Source organism: Charadrius vociferus, unplaced genomic scaffold (assembly GCF_000708025.1).
Source record: "Charadrius vociferus isolate BGI_N301 unplaced genomic scaffold, ASM70802v2 scaffold118, whole genome shotgun sequence".
In the NCBI taxonomy this organism is placed as follows: domain Eukaryota; kingdom Metazoa; phylum Chordata; class Aves; order Charadriiformes; family Charadriidae; genus Charadrius; species Charadrius vociferus.
This window is the reverse complement of record NW_009649846.1, coordinates 815,578-838,643: the sequence shown is the minus strand read 5'-3', so window position 1 is coordinate 838,643 and position 23,066 is coordinate 815,578. Positions and strand designations below refer to the sequence as shown.

Genomic DNA, 23,066 nt, shown 5'->3' with positions numbered 1-23,066 from the left:
GGCTTGTCCTCATTTCTTATAAGCCCCCTCTAAGTACTGGAAGACTGCTATAAGGTGTCCCCAGAGCCTTCTCTTTTCCAGGCTGAACAACCCCAACTCTCTCAGCCTGTCCTCATAGGAGAGGTTCTCCAGCCCTCTGATCATTTTTGTGGCCCTCCTCTGGACCTGTCTTATTAGGTATTGTAGCTCTACAGGTTGATGAACAGTTGAACCTACTCAGCTGTGAATTGTGGTAACAAAATTTTTAGAGTTTAAATGCTGTTTTCTTCACGGAAAATCTTTAATGCACTCCCCTAGAGGACCATCTATGGAGGTATATGGAAATGGGAAATGCTGCCCTACAGTCCTACTTCTTTGAAGATGACTGTAAATTCTTACCTTCTGCTTTGGCTTCCCAGTCTATTCTGGACGTCAGTAGCTTAATGCCATATGTATGTGTGTGTCCACTGTCCTGGTTTGAGGTAAAACAGAACCACCCAGTGGCCAGCCCAGTGCAAACCATGACATCAACATAAGTGAATTGTTGCAAGAATCGTAGAGCATGGCAATAATTTCCATGTCTGTACTTAGCAGGTGACAGCATTTACAAAGCCTGGCTGCCAGACATTGAAGTAAACTTTTTACTTTATGAACCAAGACAGCAGCACAGACTGTACCTTTGTTTGTGCTGGAAGTCTTGCCTCTAGGTCTTGAAAACCTTCTCGGTAGAGTCGGGTGGAATTTGCTTTGTGCTCCAGTGGAGGAATTGGCTTTTAAGGCCATAGCCTTTCCATGGACCTAGTTATTTGCTGGGTCTGTGCCGTGGGAGGCTAGCTGTTGAAGCCTGCAGGGTGAACTGTTCTTCTCCAAGCTGGAGGGCTTTGATGTTGACTTCTGTGGCACCAGGACTTCAACTCTAAAGTTTCTTGCTGGTGACTTCCCCTCCCTCATGCCCTTTTTAGTTAAAAGGGAGAGAGCAAGGAGAATTATTGTAATTCCAAGGGTGGTCTTTTAAATAGATCCAAAATTGGCTCTTTTAACCACTTGCAGTGCTTGTTTTGTCATTTAGTTATGCTTTTTCTTCACAACCAACAACCTTCCTTTGAGTTTAGCTTTCTGGGGTAGAAGGCAGGGGTTAATGAATAGCAATGTTGACTTAAAATACAGTTTTTGAAACAGTCTAATTTTTAATGAGCAGTCAAAACAAACTTATAATTGGCTGTAGTTGGTAACTGTTCTTGAAGGGAGAGTATCTTGAAGCTCCTACCATGCCACACTTGGATGAGCCAATTCTGGAGTTCAGGCAAGTGGAACTTCTCCTCCCTTTAAAGCAGTAGTAAAGAAGCAGCATCATTTTCAGCAAGGACCTTGGTCAGAATCAAGAAGGAGCTGACCTCCAAGCCTGAGGCCAGCGCATGCTTTTAGAAGGGGTTGATTTGACAGCTCCTGGCACTTCTGGCATGTTCCTTACACTGCTGCCCTTATGGGTCAAATATTGTGGTAAAGCTTCCTTTGTTCAAGTTGATGCTAAAAAGCTGAGACTCCGCTGTGAGAATCTTTCACAAACTGTATCTTTTAAACAGCAAATTATTAGACTGGAGAAGGGGAGCAGGTTACGTCCCTTCCAGTTTTTGCCCGTCTTCTGTGCTCCCTGTGCTTGCTGTTGTTGAAGACCTATCAAAAGCTGTAGCAGGAAGTGTTAGGAGCCTGCCTACTGTGTTCGTTAATGAACCAGAGTTTGATGTTAGCATCTCTGTCCTTGCAAGCAGGTGTCACTGCAGCCAGCACCAATTACAGCTGTATTCAGGGGACAGCAACATGATTCAGCCAGTCAAAAACAATATAAATGAATGAAGCTTTCACAGTTCAGGGATTATATATTTTTAGCAAGCTGCGTGTGATGTAATCCAACAAGATAGCTGCATTTTTCTGAACTTAAATGCTTGTTCTGTTCCTGTCAGTAGGTAACAGCATAAAGTTAACAAAAGGGAAATATGAGAACAAGGTACAGTAAGAAGATTTTTATCCCATCAGTGCTGGTAGGTCCTGCAAAAGAAAATATATTTAAGATTCTCTAGATTTATAACTTTGTAACAAGAGGCCAGATTTTGAAGGCCATCAGGTACTTTTCAGCATGCTGCATGCAGTGCTAATGAAAAATGGACTCTTGAATGATGTCTTAACAGTGCAGCTTTCATTCCAGCCTTTGTGTATGGTTTGTACTAGTACAGAGCTTGAAAATGTGGTCTTATTCCCTTTAAGTCTTGGATTAAGCTGTCCCAATAGCAGATGTGTAACAGTACCCTGTTTTCTGGAAGCGAGTAAAGATGTCTTATTGCCTTTTACAGGATGTGAAGTACAGTAATCTGAGAAGTCTGCATCTCTTAGTCAAATATCACTTGTATGTGAATACTCCATTTTAGAAACCTGAAGTAAAAAGGTGACAACTGGGGAGAGTCTGCAGTATGTGGGCAGGGTTATATTTATGATGTTTCTACCCAAATTTCTTCCTGTTCTTCTCTTCTAATTGAACTAAAAAGTAATCATAATGAAAATTAACTGTAGGACACCAGATGTCGGAATGGATGGGCAAGCTGGTCAACTGTATCTATTAAATGATATATATGAGATCTTAAAATAAATTTGGTCACTAGGAAAGTTGATTACCTGACGTCTCCTATAGTGAATTAAATCAGGACCCGGTAGTAGCTCTTTGTTTATGTGCTACTTTTACCCAAGGTCTCCAAGTGCTGTTGCAAGTTCTGGGGAAGAGAGGACTTTTAACAGCAGAATGAGCTGAGTGTCTCTTGAAACTACCACTTGGAAGCTTCTGTGAACCAGACGTGTTTGAAGAACACAAGAGGTGTCTGAAATTGTCTAGCTTTTTCAATTCTGTGCTCTTCAAATTTTTTACTTTTCTGAAGAGAGACATGGATAGTATAGTCTGGTCAAAGTATGTGCTCAGGCTGAAGAGTGTGAACAAATTATGCTTTTTCGTTTTGTTTTTACTGTTGTGAGATTTCTTAATATCTTTCCCATGTATTTCCATAGATGTTTGTTTCAAGAGCAATGTAGAAAACTGAAGTACTGCTTGGTTTTTTTCGTGTTAGTAAATACATCTCAATTCTATTTATACAGCACTGATATCACCTTCAAAGAAGAGGTCATCAGTGATCAATAGATTACAGCTTGAGCAACATAAACCAAACCGTCACCATGAAACACTTCTTGAGGTAACTGTTCTGTTTTTGTTTTTTTTTTCAAAAGTGTTAAATTATTCTAATTACTTCTATGGTGCAATGAGTTAAGTGTGTTAGCTGTTACTAGTAGTACAGAAGATGTAAACTAGTTTATACTAGATTGCTTTCTGTTCACCTAGATTTCACTTTTTAATTAAAGCTGTCTTAATTTAAAAATTCCTTTCTAGTTCTTTATAGAAGCAAAGATTGTGGGAACTGTCTTATGGGACTTGGAGCAGTGATGTATCAAATTGGTACTGCCTGATATGTCGGGGAAAATAGAAGAAACAGTGATATAGAACAGTGCTTGAAAAATGTTGGGTTTTTTCTTCCCCACTCTTGTCTGCTGTCTGAATTTTTGGAGTGTTATTTGTGAAAGCAGAGAAGGGGAGATGCTTGGTGACAATGTGCAAATGTTTTTGAAGCCAACTGTGCTCAATTTGGGGAGAAATGTCTATTACTTGCTCCTACTATGTGACTTGCAGTTGTTTCTCTATAAACCAGGGGTGGAATGGGGGACTTTCAGACACCACCTGTAGGTGCAGAAAGCCCGTGTTGTCTTTGTTCTGTAGTCACTGGAGAGAGTTGAGCACTCCTAGAAACTAACACAGATCAAGAGCTTGATTTGTGTATAAACCAAAGAAATTATATTCTCTCTGGATGGGAAAAACCTTTTCAAGAGGACTGAAACATATGCTTCTGTATAGAGCATCTGTCACTATATTTCGCTCTCTTTTTTTTTTTTTTTTTTTTTGATTGTTTATAGCAAAGAATCTTATACGCTGTGGATATCAGCATCATTACTTCTAGGCTGATCATCTGTAATGGTTTTGCTGCCCAGCCAGCCTTGGCTTAAGTGTTTCTGTGGAGTGTTTGGGTCAGTTTCCTCTGGTATCTTGGGCCAGCTGCAAAAGGACTCTGTAAGCAGGATATGAACAGGTTAAAAGTATTTGCTAACACCCACAAAAGACAGCACAGATGTAATGAGCCATTAGGCTAAGTGGTAGTGTGCTCACCACCCTGAAAAGCCCCAGTCAGGAGGGAAAGGATTGGCCCCTGCAGTTCTGTGACCCATATCCTGGATGGTCCTAAATCTTCCACCAACTCTATTGATAATGGTCCAGTGACCTGATGGTTCACAACTAGCCTGGCTAACATCCCTGCATTGTTTTTTTTCCTTTACAATTTTATAATATCCCACCTTGGAGCTTTCCTTCTTGGATCCTGCTAATGATTTCCATCTCAGCAATCCTGCCTCTAATTTTTACCTTTCTTGCTCTGTACAGGCTTGGCCAGTAGCCTGGCCCAAGGCTGCGATCCTGCATAAATGGGACTCTACCATCCTGTGGGGTAGGGTGGGAGCCTCCAGCTGGGGTCACAGAGGGTGTTACAGCTTGCCCCCTCAATGGCCTGGTATCTGTTGAGTGCGATGTCATTTTGCCCCTTCTTGATGGAGAAGCTGAGCTGCTGACAACTTCTAAGTTGCCAGCTCTTCCCTGACTATGGTAAATGCTTTGCTTCTCCCTTTAAGCTGCCTGTTTTGCCCTCCTTTGGCTGTCCTAGCCACTTGGTGTTTTTTCCATGTAGGAGAAAGCATGCTGGTTTGAATATTTGGGTTCCCGAGGCTGTTTTGAAGAAACGACCTCCTCCTTTTCGTGGTATTTCTGAAGTCAGTGAATTCTAAGAGAGTTACGAAGTTGTCCTGGTTTGAGGTGTTAGCTTCTCTTAAGTAGCTAAGGTAGATCTTCTGAAAAGCAATTGCTTATCTAAATTCCAAATGCTGAGCAGAAAGTCAGATTAAGGAGGGAGGGAAGGGGGGAATACAGAGCACCTCAAGTAGGAAAACACTGTTGAAATAGGAGAACTATTCTGTTTGCTTACAAGCATCTGGATTTTCTTGTTTTGTGTTAATCCTTTGACATGAACTGATACGAGTACTATACTCCTCATGTATTGTACGTATAGAAGAAATATGGGCAGATTAAGAAATAAACTGGGCTCATCCTCCAAGAAGAGTGCTTACTGGGAGTAGTGAGTTCTGTGGTATGTGTTCTGGTTGTGGGTTTGTGTGATAGGGAATAAGGCTGAGAAATTTGGAGCTGCAGGGAGATCTATATGCAAGACAAAGATACTAAGCCTTCCAGCTTGGAAATCAGCTGGAGAAGAGACAAGTTAACACATATTGCGTTCCCTAGTGTTTGTCCATTACCAATAGCAGCAGCCACCCAGGAGCTCGCTAAAAGCATCCTTAACTGTTTGTGAAGATCAAATGCAGGGCTGAATGTGGTGTGCTGATGGCGAGGACCGCTCAGTGCCACAGTGTTTTCCTTATTGCATGACATGGAGCAGATACCAGACTAGCTGATGGTGATGGCATAGATTACCTCTGGGATTAAAACCAATGAGTTTAGTTAAGTTTACACAAATTGCAAGTCATCTCGTTGACTACAATATACAAAATGCCATAAAAAGGATGCAGAGAGGGGCAGGGCTTTCGTCTGTAAAGTTAAGCTAACCTCAACTGCTGTCTCAGTAGTGATAGTAGTTTACCTGCAGCAACCTCATGCAGCATATATTCACCTGGAGACCCAAGGAGGACTTTCAACAGTGGCTTTCAAATCCATCTCCTTGTAAGAGAAGACTCTCACCTGTAGGCAGACTTTCTACGCAGGTCTGAGTTAGATTTGTGTACTGGAGATACGCTGTAGGCTCTGCTGCTATTATCAAAGGGCAAGTCTGTGTATGCTGCATCAGGGCTTTATGACTGCTATTGGAGTTTGTCTTCTAAACAAAACAGTGCAGATGTGAGTACAGATAATGAGGAATTAGTGTAATTTGCATGCTGCTTTTGCTGTGCCTACTACTCATCTTTTGGACTGTTGACATGGCTTTTTATAATCAGCTTGACATCTATCTTTCTTTTGACATATTCTATTTGTTATTTAATATCACTGAATTTTCTTTCTTTTTTTTTTTTTTTCCTCCCCAGACATTTCCATTTAAGAAGCCCTGTTTAGTCTTCAACTGGTCTGTGATTATGTGGTTAGTGAGGTTGAAAGACAGCTCTGGAAATCAAGTCCCCTTGCTCAGAGCAGGGTCAGCTACAGCAGGTTGCTCAGGGCTGTGTCCATTCACATTTTGAGCATCTGTGAGGATAGAGACTGCAGCCTCTCTGAACAACCTGTTCCAATTGTTTGATGACCCTTAAAATTTAAAAATGGTAACAAAACAAAAATAAAAACCACCCATATGTTTATGTAGAATTCCTTCATTTCTGTCTGTGCCCATTGCCTCTTGTCCTGTCAGCAGGCACCACTGAGAAGAATCTGGCTCAGTCTTCTTTATTACCCTCATCAGGTATTTCTGCACATAAGATCCCTCTGAGCCCCTAGATCTCAGCCTGTCCTTCTGTGACAGATGTTCCAGTCCCTTCATCACCTTCATGAACCTTAGTTGGACTCTCTCCCATATGTCCATGTCTCTAGTACTGGGGAGCTCAGCCCTGAACACAGCACTCCAGGTGTGTCTCACTGGGGCTGAGTACAGAGTATAATCAGTATGATCCACAAATAAGCTTTAAGGGCCTCGCATGAAAAACAAGGAAAAGGTAAGACTTTGAACGTTGACTATTCTTCCAGGCTCGATGGGGCTTTTAGCAACCTGGTCTAGTGGGAGGTGTCCTTTCCTGTGGCAGGGGGGTTGGAACTATATGATCTTCAAGATCCCTTCCAACCTAAACCATTCTATGATAATTGAAGTACTTGTTACTTGTACAAAACTAAGCACTTACACATCCTCATATTTAAAGGAAGTAAAAAGATGTTTGCTTCATGCCTCTGACAACACTGGCTTAACTATGTTTTACATGAAGGTGATGAATTTGTTCCTACTGATATTTAGAACAACAGCCAAGTATGCAATATCCCTTTTAAAATATATGGCATAATGTTTTATTGCTTTTGATGTGTGTGTTTACTTGAAGTGGGTGGCTTTGGTTTTGGGTTTCTTTTTCTATTTGTACACGTGTGTGTTTTTTTTCTCTTTAAGACACACTCTGAAAGGTAGTCTTTAGCTGTTGCAAAGTGGCTCGACTCTGAAGTTGCCTGTCTTTGCTGACAGTCGCCATCTCTACTTTAACTGGGAAGTGAAATTGTTATTGTAAAGGTAACTTAAAAAAATGTCTCGTAGTAAATTTTTAACATAAAGTTCAGCCATTGAATGAGACAATAAAAAGATATGAGAAGATACATGTTGTGCCATGTAGTAAGACTGCTTTTCATAAACTGAAGTTCTACAGCATTTGAACAATGGCAAAACTTCTTTTGAAGTCCTAAATTCATTGCTCATGCAGTTTCATTTCTCAATCTGAATTACTTTCTCTATTCCTGCCTTTCCCAGGACTGTATTGCATGTCTGAATAGTGAAGAAAGGGGCTGTGCTTACACAAATGGCAGGTACTTTGACATCAAGATCTTTTATAAGAATATAGTTTTTAAACTGGGGGATCCCTAGTGTAACAGAAGTTGGATTTTCATTGACCTGCTTTCTTTCAATAGCTGCTGCTTTGCAGTAGAAGGAAAGAAGGAGAAGCTTTTTTGGGGGGTGGTTTTTTCTTTGGTTTTTTGTTTGTTTATTTTACAGACAGACCAGTACTTGAAATAACTCTAAATCTCTAAATTTAGGGGAATGCTGTTGGCCAGTAAACTACAGGACTGTTATGCTCATATCTCTAATCCAAGGTGATGTCTAAATGAAAACAGGTTTTAGGTTGTTCTAGGTTTCTCTTCTTTCTCAGCTTGCTCTGATATGAATTATTCCTAAAGTCTGAAATATTACTTATGAAATAATAAAACTGCCTCTCAGTGAAATATTTAATCTTTCAGTGCTTTCTTCATTCTGTAAAGGGGTTTGGAGGAGTCTGTCAGTGACACTTCCACTTTGACTGTAACTTATCTTAAACATCTGAAATAATAACAATTTGGAGAACCAACGGTAGCAGACACTTAGGTTTTTTTCAATAAAACCTAGAAACTTGACACCTTCTCTTGATCTACTGCAAAACAGTCTGTAAGCACAAGCAGATTTCAAGCATAAGTTCTGTCTTACTGGAGTCACATCAGATAAAATGAAAATCAAGTCGGCAAAAAGCAAGAGCCGGGAAAGTGTGGAAAGCTGCTGTTAAACTACTCTTATGTCTTTCATGGTTGCCACGGTGACTTGCTTTCATGTCTAAATGGAGAGATAAGGTGGATTTCAGTTGTCAAGTCTGCAAAGCCACAGAGTGAAAAAAAATTTCTTGTGTTTTAAAGAAGCTAATAGCAGGTTTGCCTATGGCAGAAACAGTGATTGGTACATTACTTCTTGGTTGACCTTGTGTACAGACTGTAAGTTATACAAATGAACCAAAGATAGTCAAGTTAATTAGCTCCTAACAGGGTAGTATCACTTGCTTACGTAGTTGGAGAGCTTGTCATCCCTAACTAACTTGTGTGTCCTTGACTTCTCAAGCTGTAATCAGAATTCTCAGGAAGGAAATATTGATGTGTAATGCTTTCTTCTCTGAGCTGAGTACGTCCTTCAGGAAAAATAGTTGTGTAAGAGTCGTTCCTATTTGTAAGACCTAAAACAGGACACACAGGAAAAAGAATTATGTGTATTCAGTGACTTATTTCATTCTTCTAAACTAGTGAGTTTGGGGTAGGGGGTTTTTTGTTGGTTTTTGCTTGCTCTTTTTTTTCCCACCTTTTTAAGTCCAGTCATTAGCATTGGGTATCCAGCTGAAGTTTTCATTTTGCCCAAAGTATTTGTTCTGTTTGTTACTCGCTTTGAAAATACTAAGGTTCTTGAATTACCAGGGGGAGGAAATAAGTACCTTCTATTTTATTGATTTTAGAAATGTTACACAGTAATTAATCTCTCCTTCCCTTCATGTCAATGAAATACCACATGTTGCATTATACGTACATTTTACTATTTAGGCAAACATACCTCACACAGGAAAGAGCTTCACAGAAATATTGGGCAACTTTAGCAATCTTTGCTCAATTTTCCTTCTGTCTATTTATCATGGAGAAGGCTGGCTAGAGCTACTCTGGCTTTTTATTTAAAGGTGATTCTATGAAAATGTGATTTCATACTGTCATTGGAGAGAGATGTAAATTCTAATAACCATCAGGTTTGCCATTCCCATCACACTGACCCATCATCTGTTTGGATAGTCAAGGGCAAACCTTGAGACCCTGTGTTGAGAACCCCTTCTGTCCTTCCCTTTGCAATGTCAGGGTATGAAACAACACACTCTGCTTCTTGCTTTCTTGCCCTGGGCAGAGCAGCATGTACTGTGGAGAACAGAAGTGCTGGAGCAGTGGTACTTTTACTTCGTGCTCTTTTTGGCTCTAAATTTCTCTGTGTCTTGCACGGATCCTAGCAGCTGTAGAACACCCTTTCTGCATCCACGACCTCATGGAAGAGAGCTCTCCAGAATCTCTGCCAAGCCCTGTTATTGCCAATACAGATCGGGTGTTTGCTTGGTTTTGCAGGATTCATGATAGTCCTTGCAAGGTACTGGTAGCCTTATTCTTTTTCTGGTTAAAGCTGTTCTTGGCAGAAAATGAGAGCTGAGAAGTAGTGACATACAGCAGGGAAAAGGTGAAAGAATTAAAAGTAGAAGCAAGGAAGAAGGAGAGGTGAAATAGATGCATATACCAGCCCTTAACTGATGTTTCCAGATTACGCAGAAGAAAACTACTTTCCTGTGGCGCATCAGGCTATCGTGGTAGCTTTAAGCACTGGGTAGTATTCCATATGTCTCTTCCAGACATGCAAGGGAATACTTAATTATTTCAGAATATTTTGTTGTTTTGATATTTACTCCCCCCCCTCCGCCCCCCCCTTGGAACCCAAGTAACAAGTGCATTTTTCTGTAGTATTGATCCTGGAGTGCAGTGACCCTTTCTGTCTGCCAAATTGGGAGAACTATGCTGAGTTGGGTTGGTATTGTTCAGGAGCTAACAGGTAGTTTCTGATGTCCAAGCGATTGTCATCAACAACTGGGAATGCATAACCCTGTCTTCTCATTGGAGGATGGATGCATGTGTTTCCACTCGTACAGCATCCTTGGCAAGCGAACTGCCTGTTGATTGGGCCTGTGTACATCAGCATCTTATTATGCAGTTTTTTCTTTGGTTTACCTGAATAAATGTTCATATGAACTCTTGTAATGCACTTTGCATATGTAAACATAAATCTGTGGGTCTATACAACTGCATGTAATACAGGAGGAGAAGGAGCTTGTATTGGGATGGGGGGGAGTAGAGTGCAAGTCTAAGAGGAACATCTTCATTTCTGTAATACTTCTGTTCTTAAAGCTCACCTCAGGATCTGAAGTATTGCTGTACATGACTACACAAACTGCAGGTTTTCTCAGCACAGAAAATAGTGTGTTTTACCAGCAAAGGCAAGCAGAGGGGGAAAAAAAAAACAAGAAAGGAAACGCAAACCCAAAACCAGAGAAGGGTGAAGAGGAGATTTGGCATTGGACTCTAAAACAAACCAGAAGTTAATGCCACTGCGCTGTAGTGAAACATATGGCTCATGCTACACTTCCATGTGGGTTCTTGTTTGTGATACACCATGTTTTGTTTTATAGCTGCCAATGTCTCCACTTTGCTTACGTGAACTTAAGTGCATAGCAGCTAGCGTAAAACTTGTCTTATTTAATCACTAGTGTGCTTTTATTACAGGACATCTGCAAGCAAGAATTCCCTTTTATAAAGAACAACCTTTTGAAAACAAACTTGTGTTACTTTTTTATGCCAGTCATGTTACAAATGGAAGACTTCAACTGTTGTAAGCTTGAGATGGATGAGTAGTAGAAAATTGAAGGTATTCACAAAGGCTAACTTCTATAAGCTGCCTAGTCAAAACTAGTGTTTGTTTGCTTTATTAGTAATAGCTGCTGAGTATATTTTAGTGAATCACACATGTACTGTTTGCGTGCTGTAGTGATGTGTTTTTAGTAGATGCAATTTTTATTAGTTAATCTTTATGCAAACCGCAGCCAAAGCACTTTAGTGGGGAATGTGGTTACAACCATGGAAGGTCACAGCTCTATCCCATTTAGAGTTTTTCCTTTGATTTGCAAATCTCGTTGAACCTAAAGTCAGCAACATATAATTCAAATACACCTAATACCTTCTCCCTGGCCCCCCCCCCAAATTTATCCACGCTACACAACACAGGAAGAAACAAAGTTTTGAGTAATGAAATGGGTTGTGATGTTTCAGCTCTGGAGGCAATTAAGTGTAGGCATCAACTTTCTTAAAGGAGGTGTGGCTTTTATGGGAGCTATCTTGCTCATTAGAAGGAAATCTTACATGGGCTGTTAACATGAAGTTAAGTGAGTCTTTCCTCCTGTCTTTCATATTCATGAGCTTTCTGGGCAGTGAGTTGCTCTAATAGAGACCTAATTTTTGGAAACGAAGCAGGCCAAAAGATAGCAACTCCAACTTCTACAAACTTGTGAAGCTCCAGAACTTTGTTTTACCACACTCCACCTTCCAGTTCGGCATTAATCTCTGGTATTGATTTCTCTGGACCTTCAGCCTGAGTACAGAGCTGGAGTGTGTGGAGAAGGCTGAGGGATGGCTATAGGTTGTGTTTAGATTCTTCAGGGATGGTGGACTAGTCAAATCTGTGAAGGCTGATGTCAAACCAAAATGCCCAATGTTATCCTTTGGGGTTTTTCAAGCCCCTATTAAAGGCTGTAGTTGGAGGTATTAATTGACTTCGTGTGAGATTGACTCTGGCTTACACTGACTGTTGGAAAGTTAGAGTGGCTGCTTGGCTGATGATGGACTTGCCTTCTGGTAACTGGTCTTGTTCTTAATACTGAAGGTGATCACCTGCTGTGAAGCACATACAAACTCCTCACAGTAGTATGTTCTGGAACATCTTGCAGGGAAGGGAGGACCCAAATATTTCAGTGTCAGCAGCTGAAACTTTTTTTGCTTGTCTAAAACTTGATTGCAGCGTGGGAGTGATTCTTCATTCTGTAGGTTTCACTTTGTGTCTAAAATAGAGGCTTCCTGTTGCATGAAGACAAGGGGGTTGCCTGTATGCAGGCGTTTGGGAGTGCTAAGTGAATTAACTAAAAGTGTGAAGATAAAGTGGATGCTTTTAAAGCATGTTAAATACTTGTGTGGATGCTCTCCATTTAGACCTAAAATGGCTTTAGTTCCCTCAGCTTAATCCTCCTTCAAAGGAGATTAAGCTAAAGTGAATATAAAGCAGATTAAACTCCTGTGTGGACATTAACATAGGTTAACCTGTCTTCCTTTCCTTGAAAGTCCTTCTACACCATGCCCTTCAGGATGTTTTTAGTAAGTGATGGAGCTCTATAAGCTTTATTAAAGTTATAACTGATTTGAGTATCTGGAATTTGGTATTTTAGAATAACCACCACACTCCATTGAAAGGGATAGTACAGTCTCCTAACAAATAACTGTCCTTTGAAAGCATCAACAGCGTGTGAGGATATAATGGGCTAATGATGAATATGCATGCACACAAGCTTAGAACATAATGGACCAAATTATTTCTGACCATTTAGTGGCAAGCTAGCATATCAAAGCTGTATTGATGTTTTCCCATAATATAATCGTAGAATATAATAACTGAGAGCTTGAGGTTGGAAGGGACCCCTGTAGGTCGTCTAGTCCTCCCCTCCAGCTCTAGCAGGGCGACCTAAAGCCGGTTGCCCAGGACCATGTCCAGATGGCAATGTTCCTGCTGTCGGGTCTTTGTCATTTACCTTTTCTGAGATGTGCTTCTGAACCCAAGGACCCTGGGTAGATCCTGCCCACTGCCTCAAACCCTGGTGCACCCCATGGGGGTTGACATTTGAGTAACATGGCAAGATCTGTGCCTTCATATCTGTAGAAACAAGAAAGCTAAATTGTGTCCAAATAAGTTGTAGCCCATGAAATCTGGTTTTGGGGCGTGTTATATAGTTGTGGTAGCAGTACGTGGGCTTTAGTAGCAGCTGCAATGCTAACAAACTTTAAAATAGAGCGTTTCTCATTTACACAGCCTTTTTCAGGCTTTCATAGGGTCACGGGATAGTTCAGGCTGGGAGCGACCTCAGCAGGTCTCTGATCCAAACTCCTGCTCACAGCAGGTCAGCTCTGAGGTCAGACTGGGCTGCTCAGGGCTTTTTCCGCTCAGGACTTAAAACTCTGAGGAAGGAGAGTGCGCAGCCTCTCTGGGCAACCTGTGCCACTACCTGGCTGGCCTCATGGGGGGAAAAAGCTTCTCCTTATATCTAGGTTGAGCCTCTTGTGTTTCAGTTTGACTGTTGTTTCTTGTCTTCCTGCCCTGCACCACTGTGAAGAGCCTGGCTCGCTCTCTCCTCCGTGATCTTCCCACAGGCGCTGAGGGGGGGCTGCTGTTAGGTCCCCTGAAGATATCTGTGGCCCAGGCTGAAGAAGGCCAGCTCTCCCAGCCTCTCCTTGCAAGGCCTGTCCTTCAGCCCTGCCGTCTTGTGGGCTTCCACTAAAATCCATCCAGTTTGTCAAAGTCCGCCTTGCATTGTCGGGGCCCAAAACTGGGTGCAGTACCTAAATGAGGGCGTTTTTCGGCTTACTGTCACTTCTGTACTTTGAGAAGTTCTGCAGCATTAACACTATATAAAAGCTGATCTTGGGAAGAACTGGCAGTCCTCAGGACAGGTTCTTAAATGCCTTCTCTCCTAAAGAAGGGAAGCTTTGGTTTCTTTTTTTTGTTTTGTTTTTTTGTTTCCTTAACCATCACTCTTCACTCTTAGGGACCTGACATTTGAAACTATTTGAAAGGACACTGCAGAGAGGTTGGTGCTGGTCTCTTCTCACAGGTAACTAATGACAGAATGAGAAGGAATGGCTTCAAGCTCCAACAGGGTAGATTTAGACTGAACATTAGGAAAGAATTTTTCACAGAAAGAGTGGTCGGGCATTGGAATAGGCTGGCCAGGGAGATGTTTGAGTCGCCATCCCTGGACGTGTTTAAGAGCCGTTTAGATGTGGTGTTGGGGGATATGGTGTAGGAGAGAACTTTGTAGAGTAGGGTAGATGGTTGGACTCGATGATCCCAAGGGTCTCTTCCAACCTGGACAATTCTATGACTCTGACATGAGTGTTGATTCATGTTTGTCAGGATAACCAGCCACTCTGCACAGAGCAACAAAGTTAAGCCGGGGTATAGTTGCTCCCTGGATCCTCAGCAGCCATGACAATAGGGTGAGCTGTGCTCCCTTCTTATGTAGTCCTGTTTCCCCAAAGCATTAATAGGACCAATAGAGCCATTTATTTAAAGGGGACAAAGAGTTTCCTAGAAACACTCTTTTGAGAACTCTGGAGTTGATTTATTCTGTGCTTCCAGTTCTGGTGCTTTGTGCATGCTTTTCTCTTGTTGGGTAAGACTAAAAAGCATGATTTAACACCAGGAAAAACATTTGCAGTGTGAATGCTGGATGCGCTTTAAATGCGCCCTCAGGGAAAGGAAATTTGGGGTGAGTAACTACCTTCTCTTTGGGCAGTGACCTTGTTGAAACAAATTCTGCTCAAGACTCTTATTTTCAGGCTTTTTTTTTTTTTTTTTTTTTTTTTCCCCTAGGATGTTTGTCCAGGTATGCCTGTACTTCTACTGCAAATGCTTGTGGCGTTGCCTGAAATTTGTGGTCAGGAAACTAACAGGTCGATGTGAATTGCAAAGGATCTGTTACAATACTAAACCTGGAGCTGCCAGAACTATGAAAATAGGTAACTGCACAATACTTAGTTCTGCATGCCTTTGTACCTTTCTGCATGTGCTAAAATAGTATGACTTAATTCTTATAAATAAATAAATTGTTAAATAAATCCAATATAAACTTAGCTTGTCTGACATGATGCTTTCAAATGCTGTTCTCTTACAGAGGCATCACTGAAAGGTTCAAAAAGTAAGGTGAGTGAAAGATATCGTTGTTCACCTTGTATATTGTGTCCTGTGCAGTTGATTTGTTTAGTCTGCTGTTTTCTCACTGCAAAAAATAACCTTAGTGTTTGACTTGACTTTGCATTAAAATCATCTTCTACTGAAGAGAGTCTGGTATCTGCAATAGCAGGAGATCTTGCAAAGTCAGGGAGAGTGTCCTGTGCTCCAGGGGCAGCTGCACTGTGGCACTGATGGAATCAAAGGACATGGTGGAGACGGCAAGGGTGATGTGTTGTAATTCGGGATTTCTTGGCTTGATTCCTCATCCTGACATAGAATTTCTGTAATCTGCAGTCAGTCACTTACACACTTTACACATCAGGTTTTCTGTCTGGAAAACAGACTGAAGGCAACAGTACTTAGATAGCCAAGACAACTTTGTTCTCTGCTTTCCTTTTACATACGTTAATGGAGAAGAGCCTCTGTCGCCTCTTCCTTTCCCTGTAGCACTGGTTATGCTCTCCTAAATTCTTCTCATAAAGCGTTTGTGTATATGTTAAATAGCATCATTCAGCCATTCATTTCTCTTTGGCATGAGAATCAGTGGTGTTGAAAAGCTTACCTCAGCATTAGCAAGAATGATGTCACATAGCTCATAGTTCAGCATGGTGCTTCCAAATACACTTCTAGCACAAACAGAAAGGCAGAATCTTATTTAAAAGCCTTCATTAAAGCAATTGTGTGGTTTTCAGACAAAGCACCAGAAAGTTCAACCTCTTAATTTTTGGAAAGCATGTTGATTTTTGAATACTGAATTGCCAGGGACGTCTCTACGAAGTGCAATGCCGTGCAGTGTCATGCAAGAGAAAGGAAAAATTTTTTGCTGTGTTACTGCAATGCATTGGGAGAGGGGATGTCAAATGAAGGCTAGCAATTCCAATGTAATTAGGCAGATGGTCTGAAGCTGCTTCTTGATCAAAGGCTTCAGTGCAGATTGTCCTCACTAGCAGCTGCCACAGAAATGCAACAGACTGACTACAAGGGCACGGGGAAGCACTGAGACTAGTCAATAGGGTTGAATAGACTGGAAAGGTGTGTGTGAGGGGGTGTATGTTGAATTGGGTCTTCTGGGCTCTTAATCTAGAAGCTTTTGGCTATCAAATTTATCATTGCTAACTTGTATTGAATAATAGCTTCTGTAAGAATTAATATGTTTAAAACCTCTCTTTAGCGGCTGCAAACTTCAGTAAGTGTTCACCCTGATGCTATTGAAAAAACTATAGATGACATCATGGAGCTGAAAAGGATTAATCCAGATATAAATCCACAGTAAGTTCATGGTTTCCTTACAAAAAAAAAAAAAAGAGAATTATTGATTTCTTCAGTGCCCAGGTCCATGGAGAACTGGTTCTCCATAGCTATTGTGCCATGCAATCTGAAGATGAATTCTGTCTCTCAGCATAAAACTACAACTTAAGCTTTGCTGTCAAGAAGCTGATGGAAAAATGAATGATCTTTTACGGTGACCGTAATAGGCAAGTCCTGACTCTCTTTATCTAGCTGCTTCCTGAATCATGCTGTCTTAGAGGATTGTTGATGCATTGATTTATGGGGGCCATTTCCCCAGGGATAAAATACCACCAAAGCTGGTGGTCCTGGCATTGACAGTGATGGCTTCTTAGCAAGGCTGTATGCAGTAGGAAAGAAATAGTCCTGTTGTAACGGATATAAATGGTATACTGGTTTACATTTTAAAACTGCTTTGAATTATCCAAACACAGGTTGTAACAATACAACCTAGCTGATATTCTTTTAATGCTACAAGATGTTAGTGGAAAGAAGAGATTAACAACAAACCATTAAATTTACAAGTGTGTATTTCAAAAGTAAGCGGTAACATTTCTGTGGTTGCCTTACCTCTCAGCCCTTAGCTTAAGGCACAAGGTGGTCTAGGTCAGGAATCAGTGGGAGAAATGCTGAGGGTTGTATTAGCCAGATGATCCGTCTGAGGTTTACTCCTCTTCCCAAACTTGAAATTGATGTACGTAATCCAAAGTGGGCATCCATGCATTGGTAGCTGCTTTTCTCTGTGGTCAACAGCATGAACAGGTAAGGTGGTCCCAAGGTCTTGCTGCAACAACAGAACCCAAAAGCTCAGTTGGGAGAATATAATCTTTTTTGGTCTCATTAGAGTTATGATCCCCAAGCCTTACCCCCCAGTGAAAAGGACAGTAACTGGGGAGTCGTAAAAAGAGGCTTCACTGATCATAATGGAAATAGAGCACGCTGGGTGGCTCTCTAACTTGAGAGACAGCTGTTGTGGACATGACCACTGTCCACCTGGATTGAAAAATGGTGACCCAAACATTAAAGATGAGAAGAAAATAGGAGAAACAAAACAAAGAAAACACCTTCTCATAGATGAGAGCCCTGTGAAGTTTTTCTGGGAGTGGGCCCAGAGCTTTTCCAGGGGTGTCAATTCACAGGACCTTGCCCATATGGGCTTCAAAGGGAGGGTGATGAAAGAGCAGCTGCTTCAAGTGGATGCAACACCATGCTGAGAGGCTGCCCATCCGAGGAGGGTGTCACTGCTCTGGTACTCCTGTGTTGGACAGGATGCTGATAGCTGAAATTCAGAGCGGGGGGCGGGGGGAGGGGAACCAACAATTAAAAAAAAACAAAACAAAAAACCAGGAACAGCAAAATTAGTGAGGGTGATATATGAGGAAAAACTGCAGGATGTAAATGTGCACAGCTCAGAGCCTGACCTGTGGACCTCAGTAACTGCAGCACTTGTAATCAAGTACAAGAAGTACTTACTTCTTGGCGTTGGATCTATGGGTAACTGGGTGGAATAATTCCAAGAAAAAACAAGGAATTCATTAAAATAGTATTTTGTGTGACACCGGGGATCACCATCTGATTCTCCTCATGGCATTGCCTTTGGCCTCTGAAGAAATGCTGTTTTCCAGAAGAGAGAGAGAGCGAGCAGATGTGCAAACGATTTCTGCTTGCTTGAATCAGGCCCCTGAACCTTAAGTTACACTTTGAGTGATCTGGTTCTAATATTAAAAACAAACAAATAAACAAACCCACAACAAAACAAAACTCCCTGAACTATTTTTTTTTTGTTTAATCCAGGAGGTGTTCATATGCTTAGCACAGAAAAAGAAAAAAAAAAAAACCACACTTAATTGTTTTTTGGACTAAACCCTTGCATTCAGCATTTTACAGGACTCAGTCTTTCATCCCCTTCTGTTCTCCCCCCTTCCCCCCCCCCTTAAATATCTTTTCAAAACAGTGAGGAATGGGGGCCTGGGATGTGCAAGGTGGTGCCACATACATAGAAATATACTCTGCCACTAAATTGCTCCTTATATTAAATTAACCATAGTTCTGCTAAACTTTAAGCATCTGCACTGAAGTTTTACATGTGAGCCATTTATTTTATACTACAGTTTTCTGGAGAAACTTCAGTAAAAGCAGGTCAGCTATTTCTTTCGACCAATTAAGGAAAATCCATTGGCTTGACTACTCTTGAACATAAAAAAAAAAAAAACCCAAACCCAAAAAACCTGCATCCAGACTGTCTTGTTGAGAAGCTCTGGCCTTCTCTTGCATAGTAGAGACTTGAAATCTCCTGGGGTAAGGACAAGGGGACATGTGTCATATTATATGTGTTTCTGTAAATCTGTATGCAGTCATTTTTGTTAATGTAGCATCTTTGCAGAGCTGAACTAGCATCCCAGGGGTGTTTGCACTGAGCTGTTCTTGAAGGCTGTGGGCTCCTGTGACCTCAGGAGGAGGAGGTCCACAGTAATTTCCCTTTATCGATGCCTCTGAGATAAGTGTGTACATTTAGTGGTGGGAGCAAGTAGGTTGAATGACCAGGTGGTGACATGTGCAATCTATGCTAACTATGGAAGCAGTCCATGAAATGCTCCCAGTTTTGGACTCAACTCCATCTCGTGGAGCACCTGGAGCTGAATGCAGTGGGGGTGCAAGCCCGGGCAGGGTGCTCCTGTGCTCTGAGAACTGCCACCGCCAGCACAAGGGTGTCAGGGAGGAGGTGTGGGGCATCAGCAGCTCACCCACATCCTCTGTTTGGCAAAGAGAGAGCAAAAGCTTTATGAAAAGGAGAGTGGGGAAACTAATTCCACCCCAACATCCCACCCCCGGTGCACCCTGCATAGCACTGCATTGGAGCGTTTGACTGGCTTTATGTAAAGTGCAGATGTGCCTTGCTTCGCATATATTGTGCAAATTAGAACTTAATTTTTTTTTTTTTTTAATATAAAATTGCTCTGCTTTGCCACTGCCTGTTGTGTTCTGCTCTAAACTGCATTGAGGTTATAGAGTAGTTAAAAACATTATGGTTGTGGTTTAGTGATGCACTACAGCAATTCACATGCAGTCTTGTCAGGCTTTTCAGCTTTCTTTGAAATGCAGACTTCCTGTAAAACTGTAGGGTATAGCAAGTGAAGCATAAAAAAAAAAAAACAAAAACCAAAAAAACCAACCCAGAAACTGCCAACAAAAATAACCCAAACAGCGAAGGAGGGAAAATACTGCATAGGTTATTCTGAAAGGGTTATAGTCACAAATAACATGAAATTGCAGCAAGAGAAATGGCCTAATGATGACATCTCTGATTCTGCAGATTAATCTCAAAAGATAAGCAGTGAAAATCCTTCTGCTCAGAAAATTTAACAGTATTATGGAATAAACAAAATGTTTCAGTATATCAAACAAGACAAATAAGGAACCTGTGCAGCTTAATATCAGTGCAGCCTGTGTTCCACAGAGGAATGAGGGTACAGATTTAGCTATGCCCTCCAAATTCATACTAGGCATTTAGATCATTTTAGACATTATTAAAAATTAAAGGGTTTATTCTCATATATATTTAAATATTCTTATAAGCGTGGAGTTGTGTGCTGCATAACTTGTATTTAATATGATAAAAACTTAAGCTAAAATTGAATAAGCTGTTGTAATTAACCGCCTTGGAAGCCACATGTTTTGTTTTGTGGGTTGTTTTTTTTTTAGTGATGCATCAGGAAATGTTAAAAGGAAACGTAAAATCTGCATTATAATGAAAAGAGAGCCATTATGGTGATTCTGAACATGAGACTAGGAAAAAAAAAAAAGGTGCTTCAAGGCAAACCTTTCAACTATATTACTTCAGGGTTTTGGCTTCTTTATGCTAGCTTTTGTGGCATGAAAGCAAAATGAATATTTTTAGCTTTTTGCTGAGTTCCCACCCTTTTTAAGTTCGCATCTCTTGTCACAGGGCATTGTTTGAGAGGCTACCATTTGAATGAGGGGAAAAATTCAGTGATGTGTTCATTGCAGGCATTCAACACTGCTGTGTATAGTTATAATGAGACTTCAGTGTGAAATTTCACTGTTCAAAGTTCTAAAAAAAAAAAAAAAAACCCCCCCCCCAAAAAAAAAAACCCAAATTTTATCAGAAAAGGAAGGCACTAAATAAGACGATGCGTTTCACAAGGCCTTGTTTAATGGAATATTGATCTCTTGGAAATTCTCCCATTGCAATTAAAGTGTTAGACTATCGATTCATTGATGTAACATTACTCGTGAATTAAACGGGCATGTACGTGGTAGTGCTTTTTCACGGCTACATATGATTGAGTTGGATTATGTTGCTCCTTCCCCCCCCCTCAGGTTGGGAGTATCTCTTCAGGCATGCCTTCTGCAGATTGTGGGGTACAGAAATCTGATTGCAGAGGTTGAAAAGCTGCGCAGAGAGCCATATGATTCGGAGAATCCGCAACATGAGGAAATGCTTCTGAAGGTAGGTGCTTAAGAGATACTTGGAGGGCATCCCTTATTCATGCCAAACACCCTGGTTTATAAACCTCTTTAAAACAGCAAGAAGTATGGTCACCTTCCTGCATCGTGTGCCTGTTTTAATATGCTGTATAGCCTTATTTTAATTTGCTCTGGGTGTAACACCTGCCAAGCAAGCAGCTCACTCCTTGATTGATGAATGTGCGTCCCTTGGCTGGGCTGTATCTAGGCAGTAGATACCCAGCTCTTACTGCACGTAACAGCTCAGCGCTATAAGCTCTGGGAAAATAGCTCAGTGTCCTACTTCAGCACACCTTTCTTCAACGTGAGAAGGGTATTTTCCTCTTAACCAGAACACACTTTTTTTTTTTTTTTGTCCCTTTCAGTTTCTTGTGTTTTTGAGACATTGTCTGTGTATCCCAATGGCAAACCTCTAACTTTCATTGTTTGGGATGAAAGGGTGGGAGATGATGACTTACACGTTTATATTTACCACATACGTTTTCATATGAAAACAAAATGAAACCAGTCTTTAGATAATATATGCAGAGTGTTGAAAACCATCCCAATTGGGTTTTACTTATTTCATGCTTTCAGGAAAACCTTGCACTGGAGTGGGTAATAGAAGTATTTTTTCAGGAAGATGATCATGAAGCCATAAGCAGAGGTGGAGCTAGAGAACTCTTATATTAGACAGGAATTGGGGACAGAATAAAGCGGGTGGAAAATAGTCTACTAGCAAGTCCCAGTATTCCTTCTGATCCTGTTTCTGACTGTAGCTAGTGCAAGATGCTTCAGAGAAATGGCAAGAAACATAGAATATCAATAATGAGCCTATTTACAAGCAAAATGTATTCTTACAGAATTTTCAGTGGTCTTAAAAAAACATATGAACTGTTTGGGGTTTTTTTTAATTATTTTGAACAAAAAACATTGAAAAATTAAACACTACCTGTGTTTCTCCCCCCATCTGACTTTGGCTGAGATTTTTAAGCACATGGTGATGAAGTTGCTTTCTACGCTCTAGCTTGCAGCGTAGTGTTTTAGACAAGTTACAGTGGGAGTTTCTGGAAATTTTACCTGAGTCACTTAGGCTTCCAGAAATCCCAGTAGGCATCTTCTTATATAAGAACTTATGGATGCAAATGAGTATTTCTAAAAAAATGTGTCAAATAGTCAAAGAGTTCCTGTGGGTGTCTGGAAAGCTGTCTTTAAGGTTGGGTCCTTGTTGGGAGGTGGAGTCTCGCCAAGGAGGAGTCAAAACCCAGAGCTGCCCCTGAAGGAGTGCTTTAGCCATCAGGTAGGATGAGGCAGATGGACGACTCCTGTTCAAGTCCTGCCCCTCTGCAGCCAAAAGCGCCAATTTCTGGGCGTAGACTGGGCTTTAACTAAAAGGACACACAGATTTTACCCAGCGAGGATGGTTCTTGGATACTTCTGAGAATCATGTCAGCAGTGATGTGTAGTCACTCAAGTGCTTTAAAAACATAACTGCATAAGAATAAAAGCAGAACAGAAACTGAGTGTTTGTCTGAGGGGAGATTAAACAGTGCAGTTTACACTGTAAAATTCATAATGTTGAAGAAAGTATCAGTTTCACCATCTGCCTCCAGTGTAACCTGTGTATTAGCACTTGTTTACAGCCAGCATTTTGCTTTTGCGAATTCTCCCGTCAAAAGGAAATATGTCCAAGGGTTTAATTTGGTTTCCAACCCATGCTGGGGAAGAATAGGCCAATTGGTTTTCATTCCTTCTAGGTATTCTGCTAAGTGATCTCTGCAATGGGTAATTCGAGTTGCTAATGTTTGTCATTTATTCATCTTTACCAGGAGGGCACTTTATGAATGAGAGAAAGATTAACTTAACATGATTGAACTAATGAATAATACTGTATTTACTGTCAATGGATGAACAAGAAAGGTAGCAAATATGATTTAAATAGTGATGCTTTATGCAGTCATTACAAAGTGAAATAATTTAAGTTTTAACCTTCCTAAGGCACTTCATTTTAAATGCAGTTAAAACTGCTAAAATTAATACAATTTCTGGTTGTTTATTTGAGAAATGGGCATATAGCTCTTTCCC

The 23,066-nt window shown here is 41.0% G+C and overlaps 1 protein-coding gene across 1 annotated transcript in view; it reads left to right on the top strand.

Moving 5' to 3' along the window:
- Nucleotides 1-3,117: 3,117 nt before the first annotated feature.
- The window catches only part of ELMOD1 (ELMO/CED-12 domain containing 1), a 30,344-nt gene continuing 10,395 nt past the window's right edge, over nt 3,118-23,066 (top strand). Inside the window, exons 1-5 of the mRNA XM_009890909.1 lie at nt 3,118-3,212; nt 14,868-15,013; nt 15,169-15,197; nt 16,399-16,496; nt 20,856-20,985. Of these exons, the coding sequence (XP_009889211.1) occupies nt 3,196-3,212; nt 14,868-15,013; nt 15,169-15,197; nt 16,399-16,496; nt 20,856-20,985 (420 nt within the window). The 5' untranslated portion in view covers nt 3,118-3,195. The remainder of the gene's footprint in view (nt 3,213-14,867; nt 15,014-15,168; nt 15,198-16,398; nt 16,497-20,855; nt 20,986-23,066) is intronic.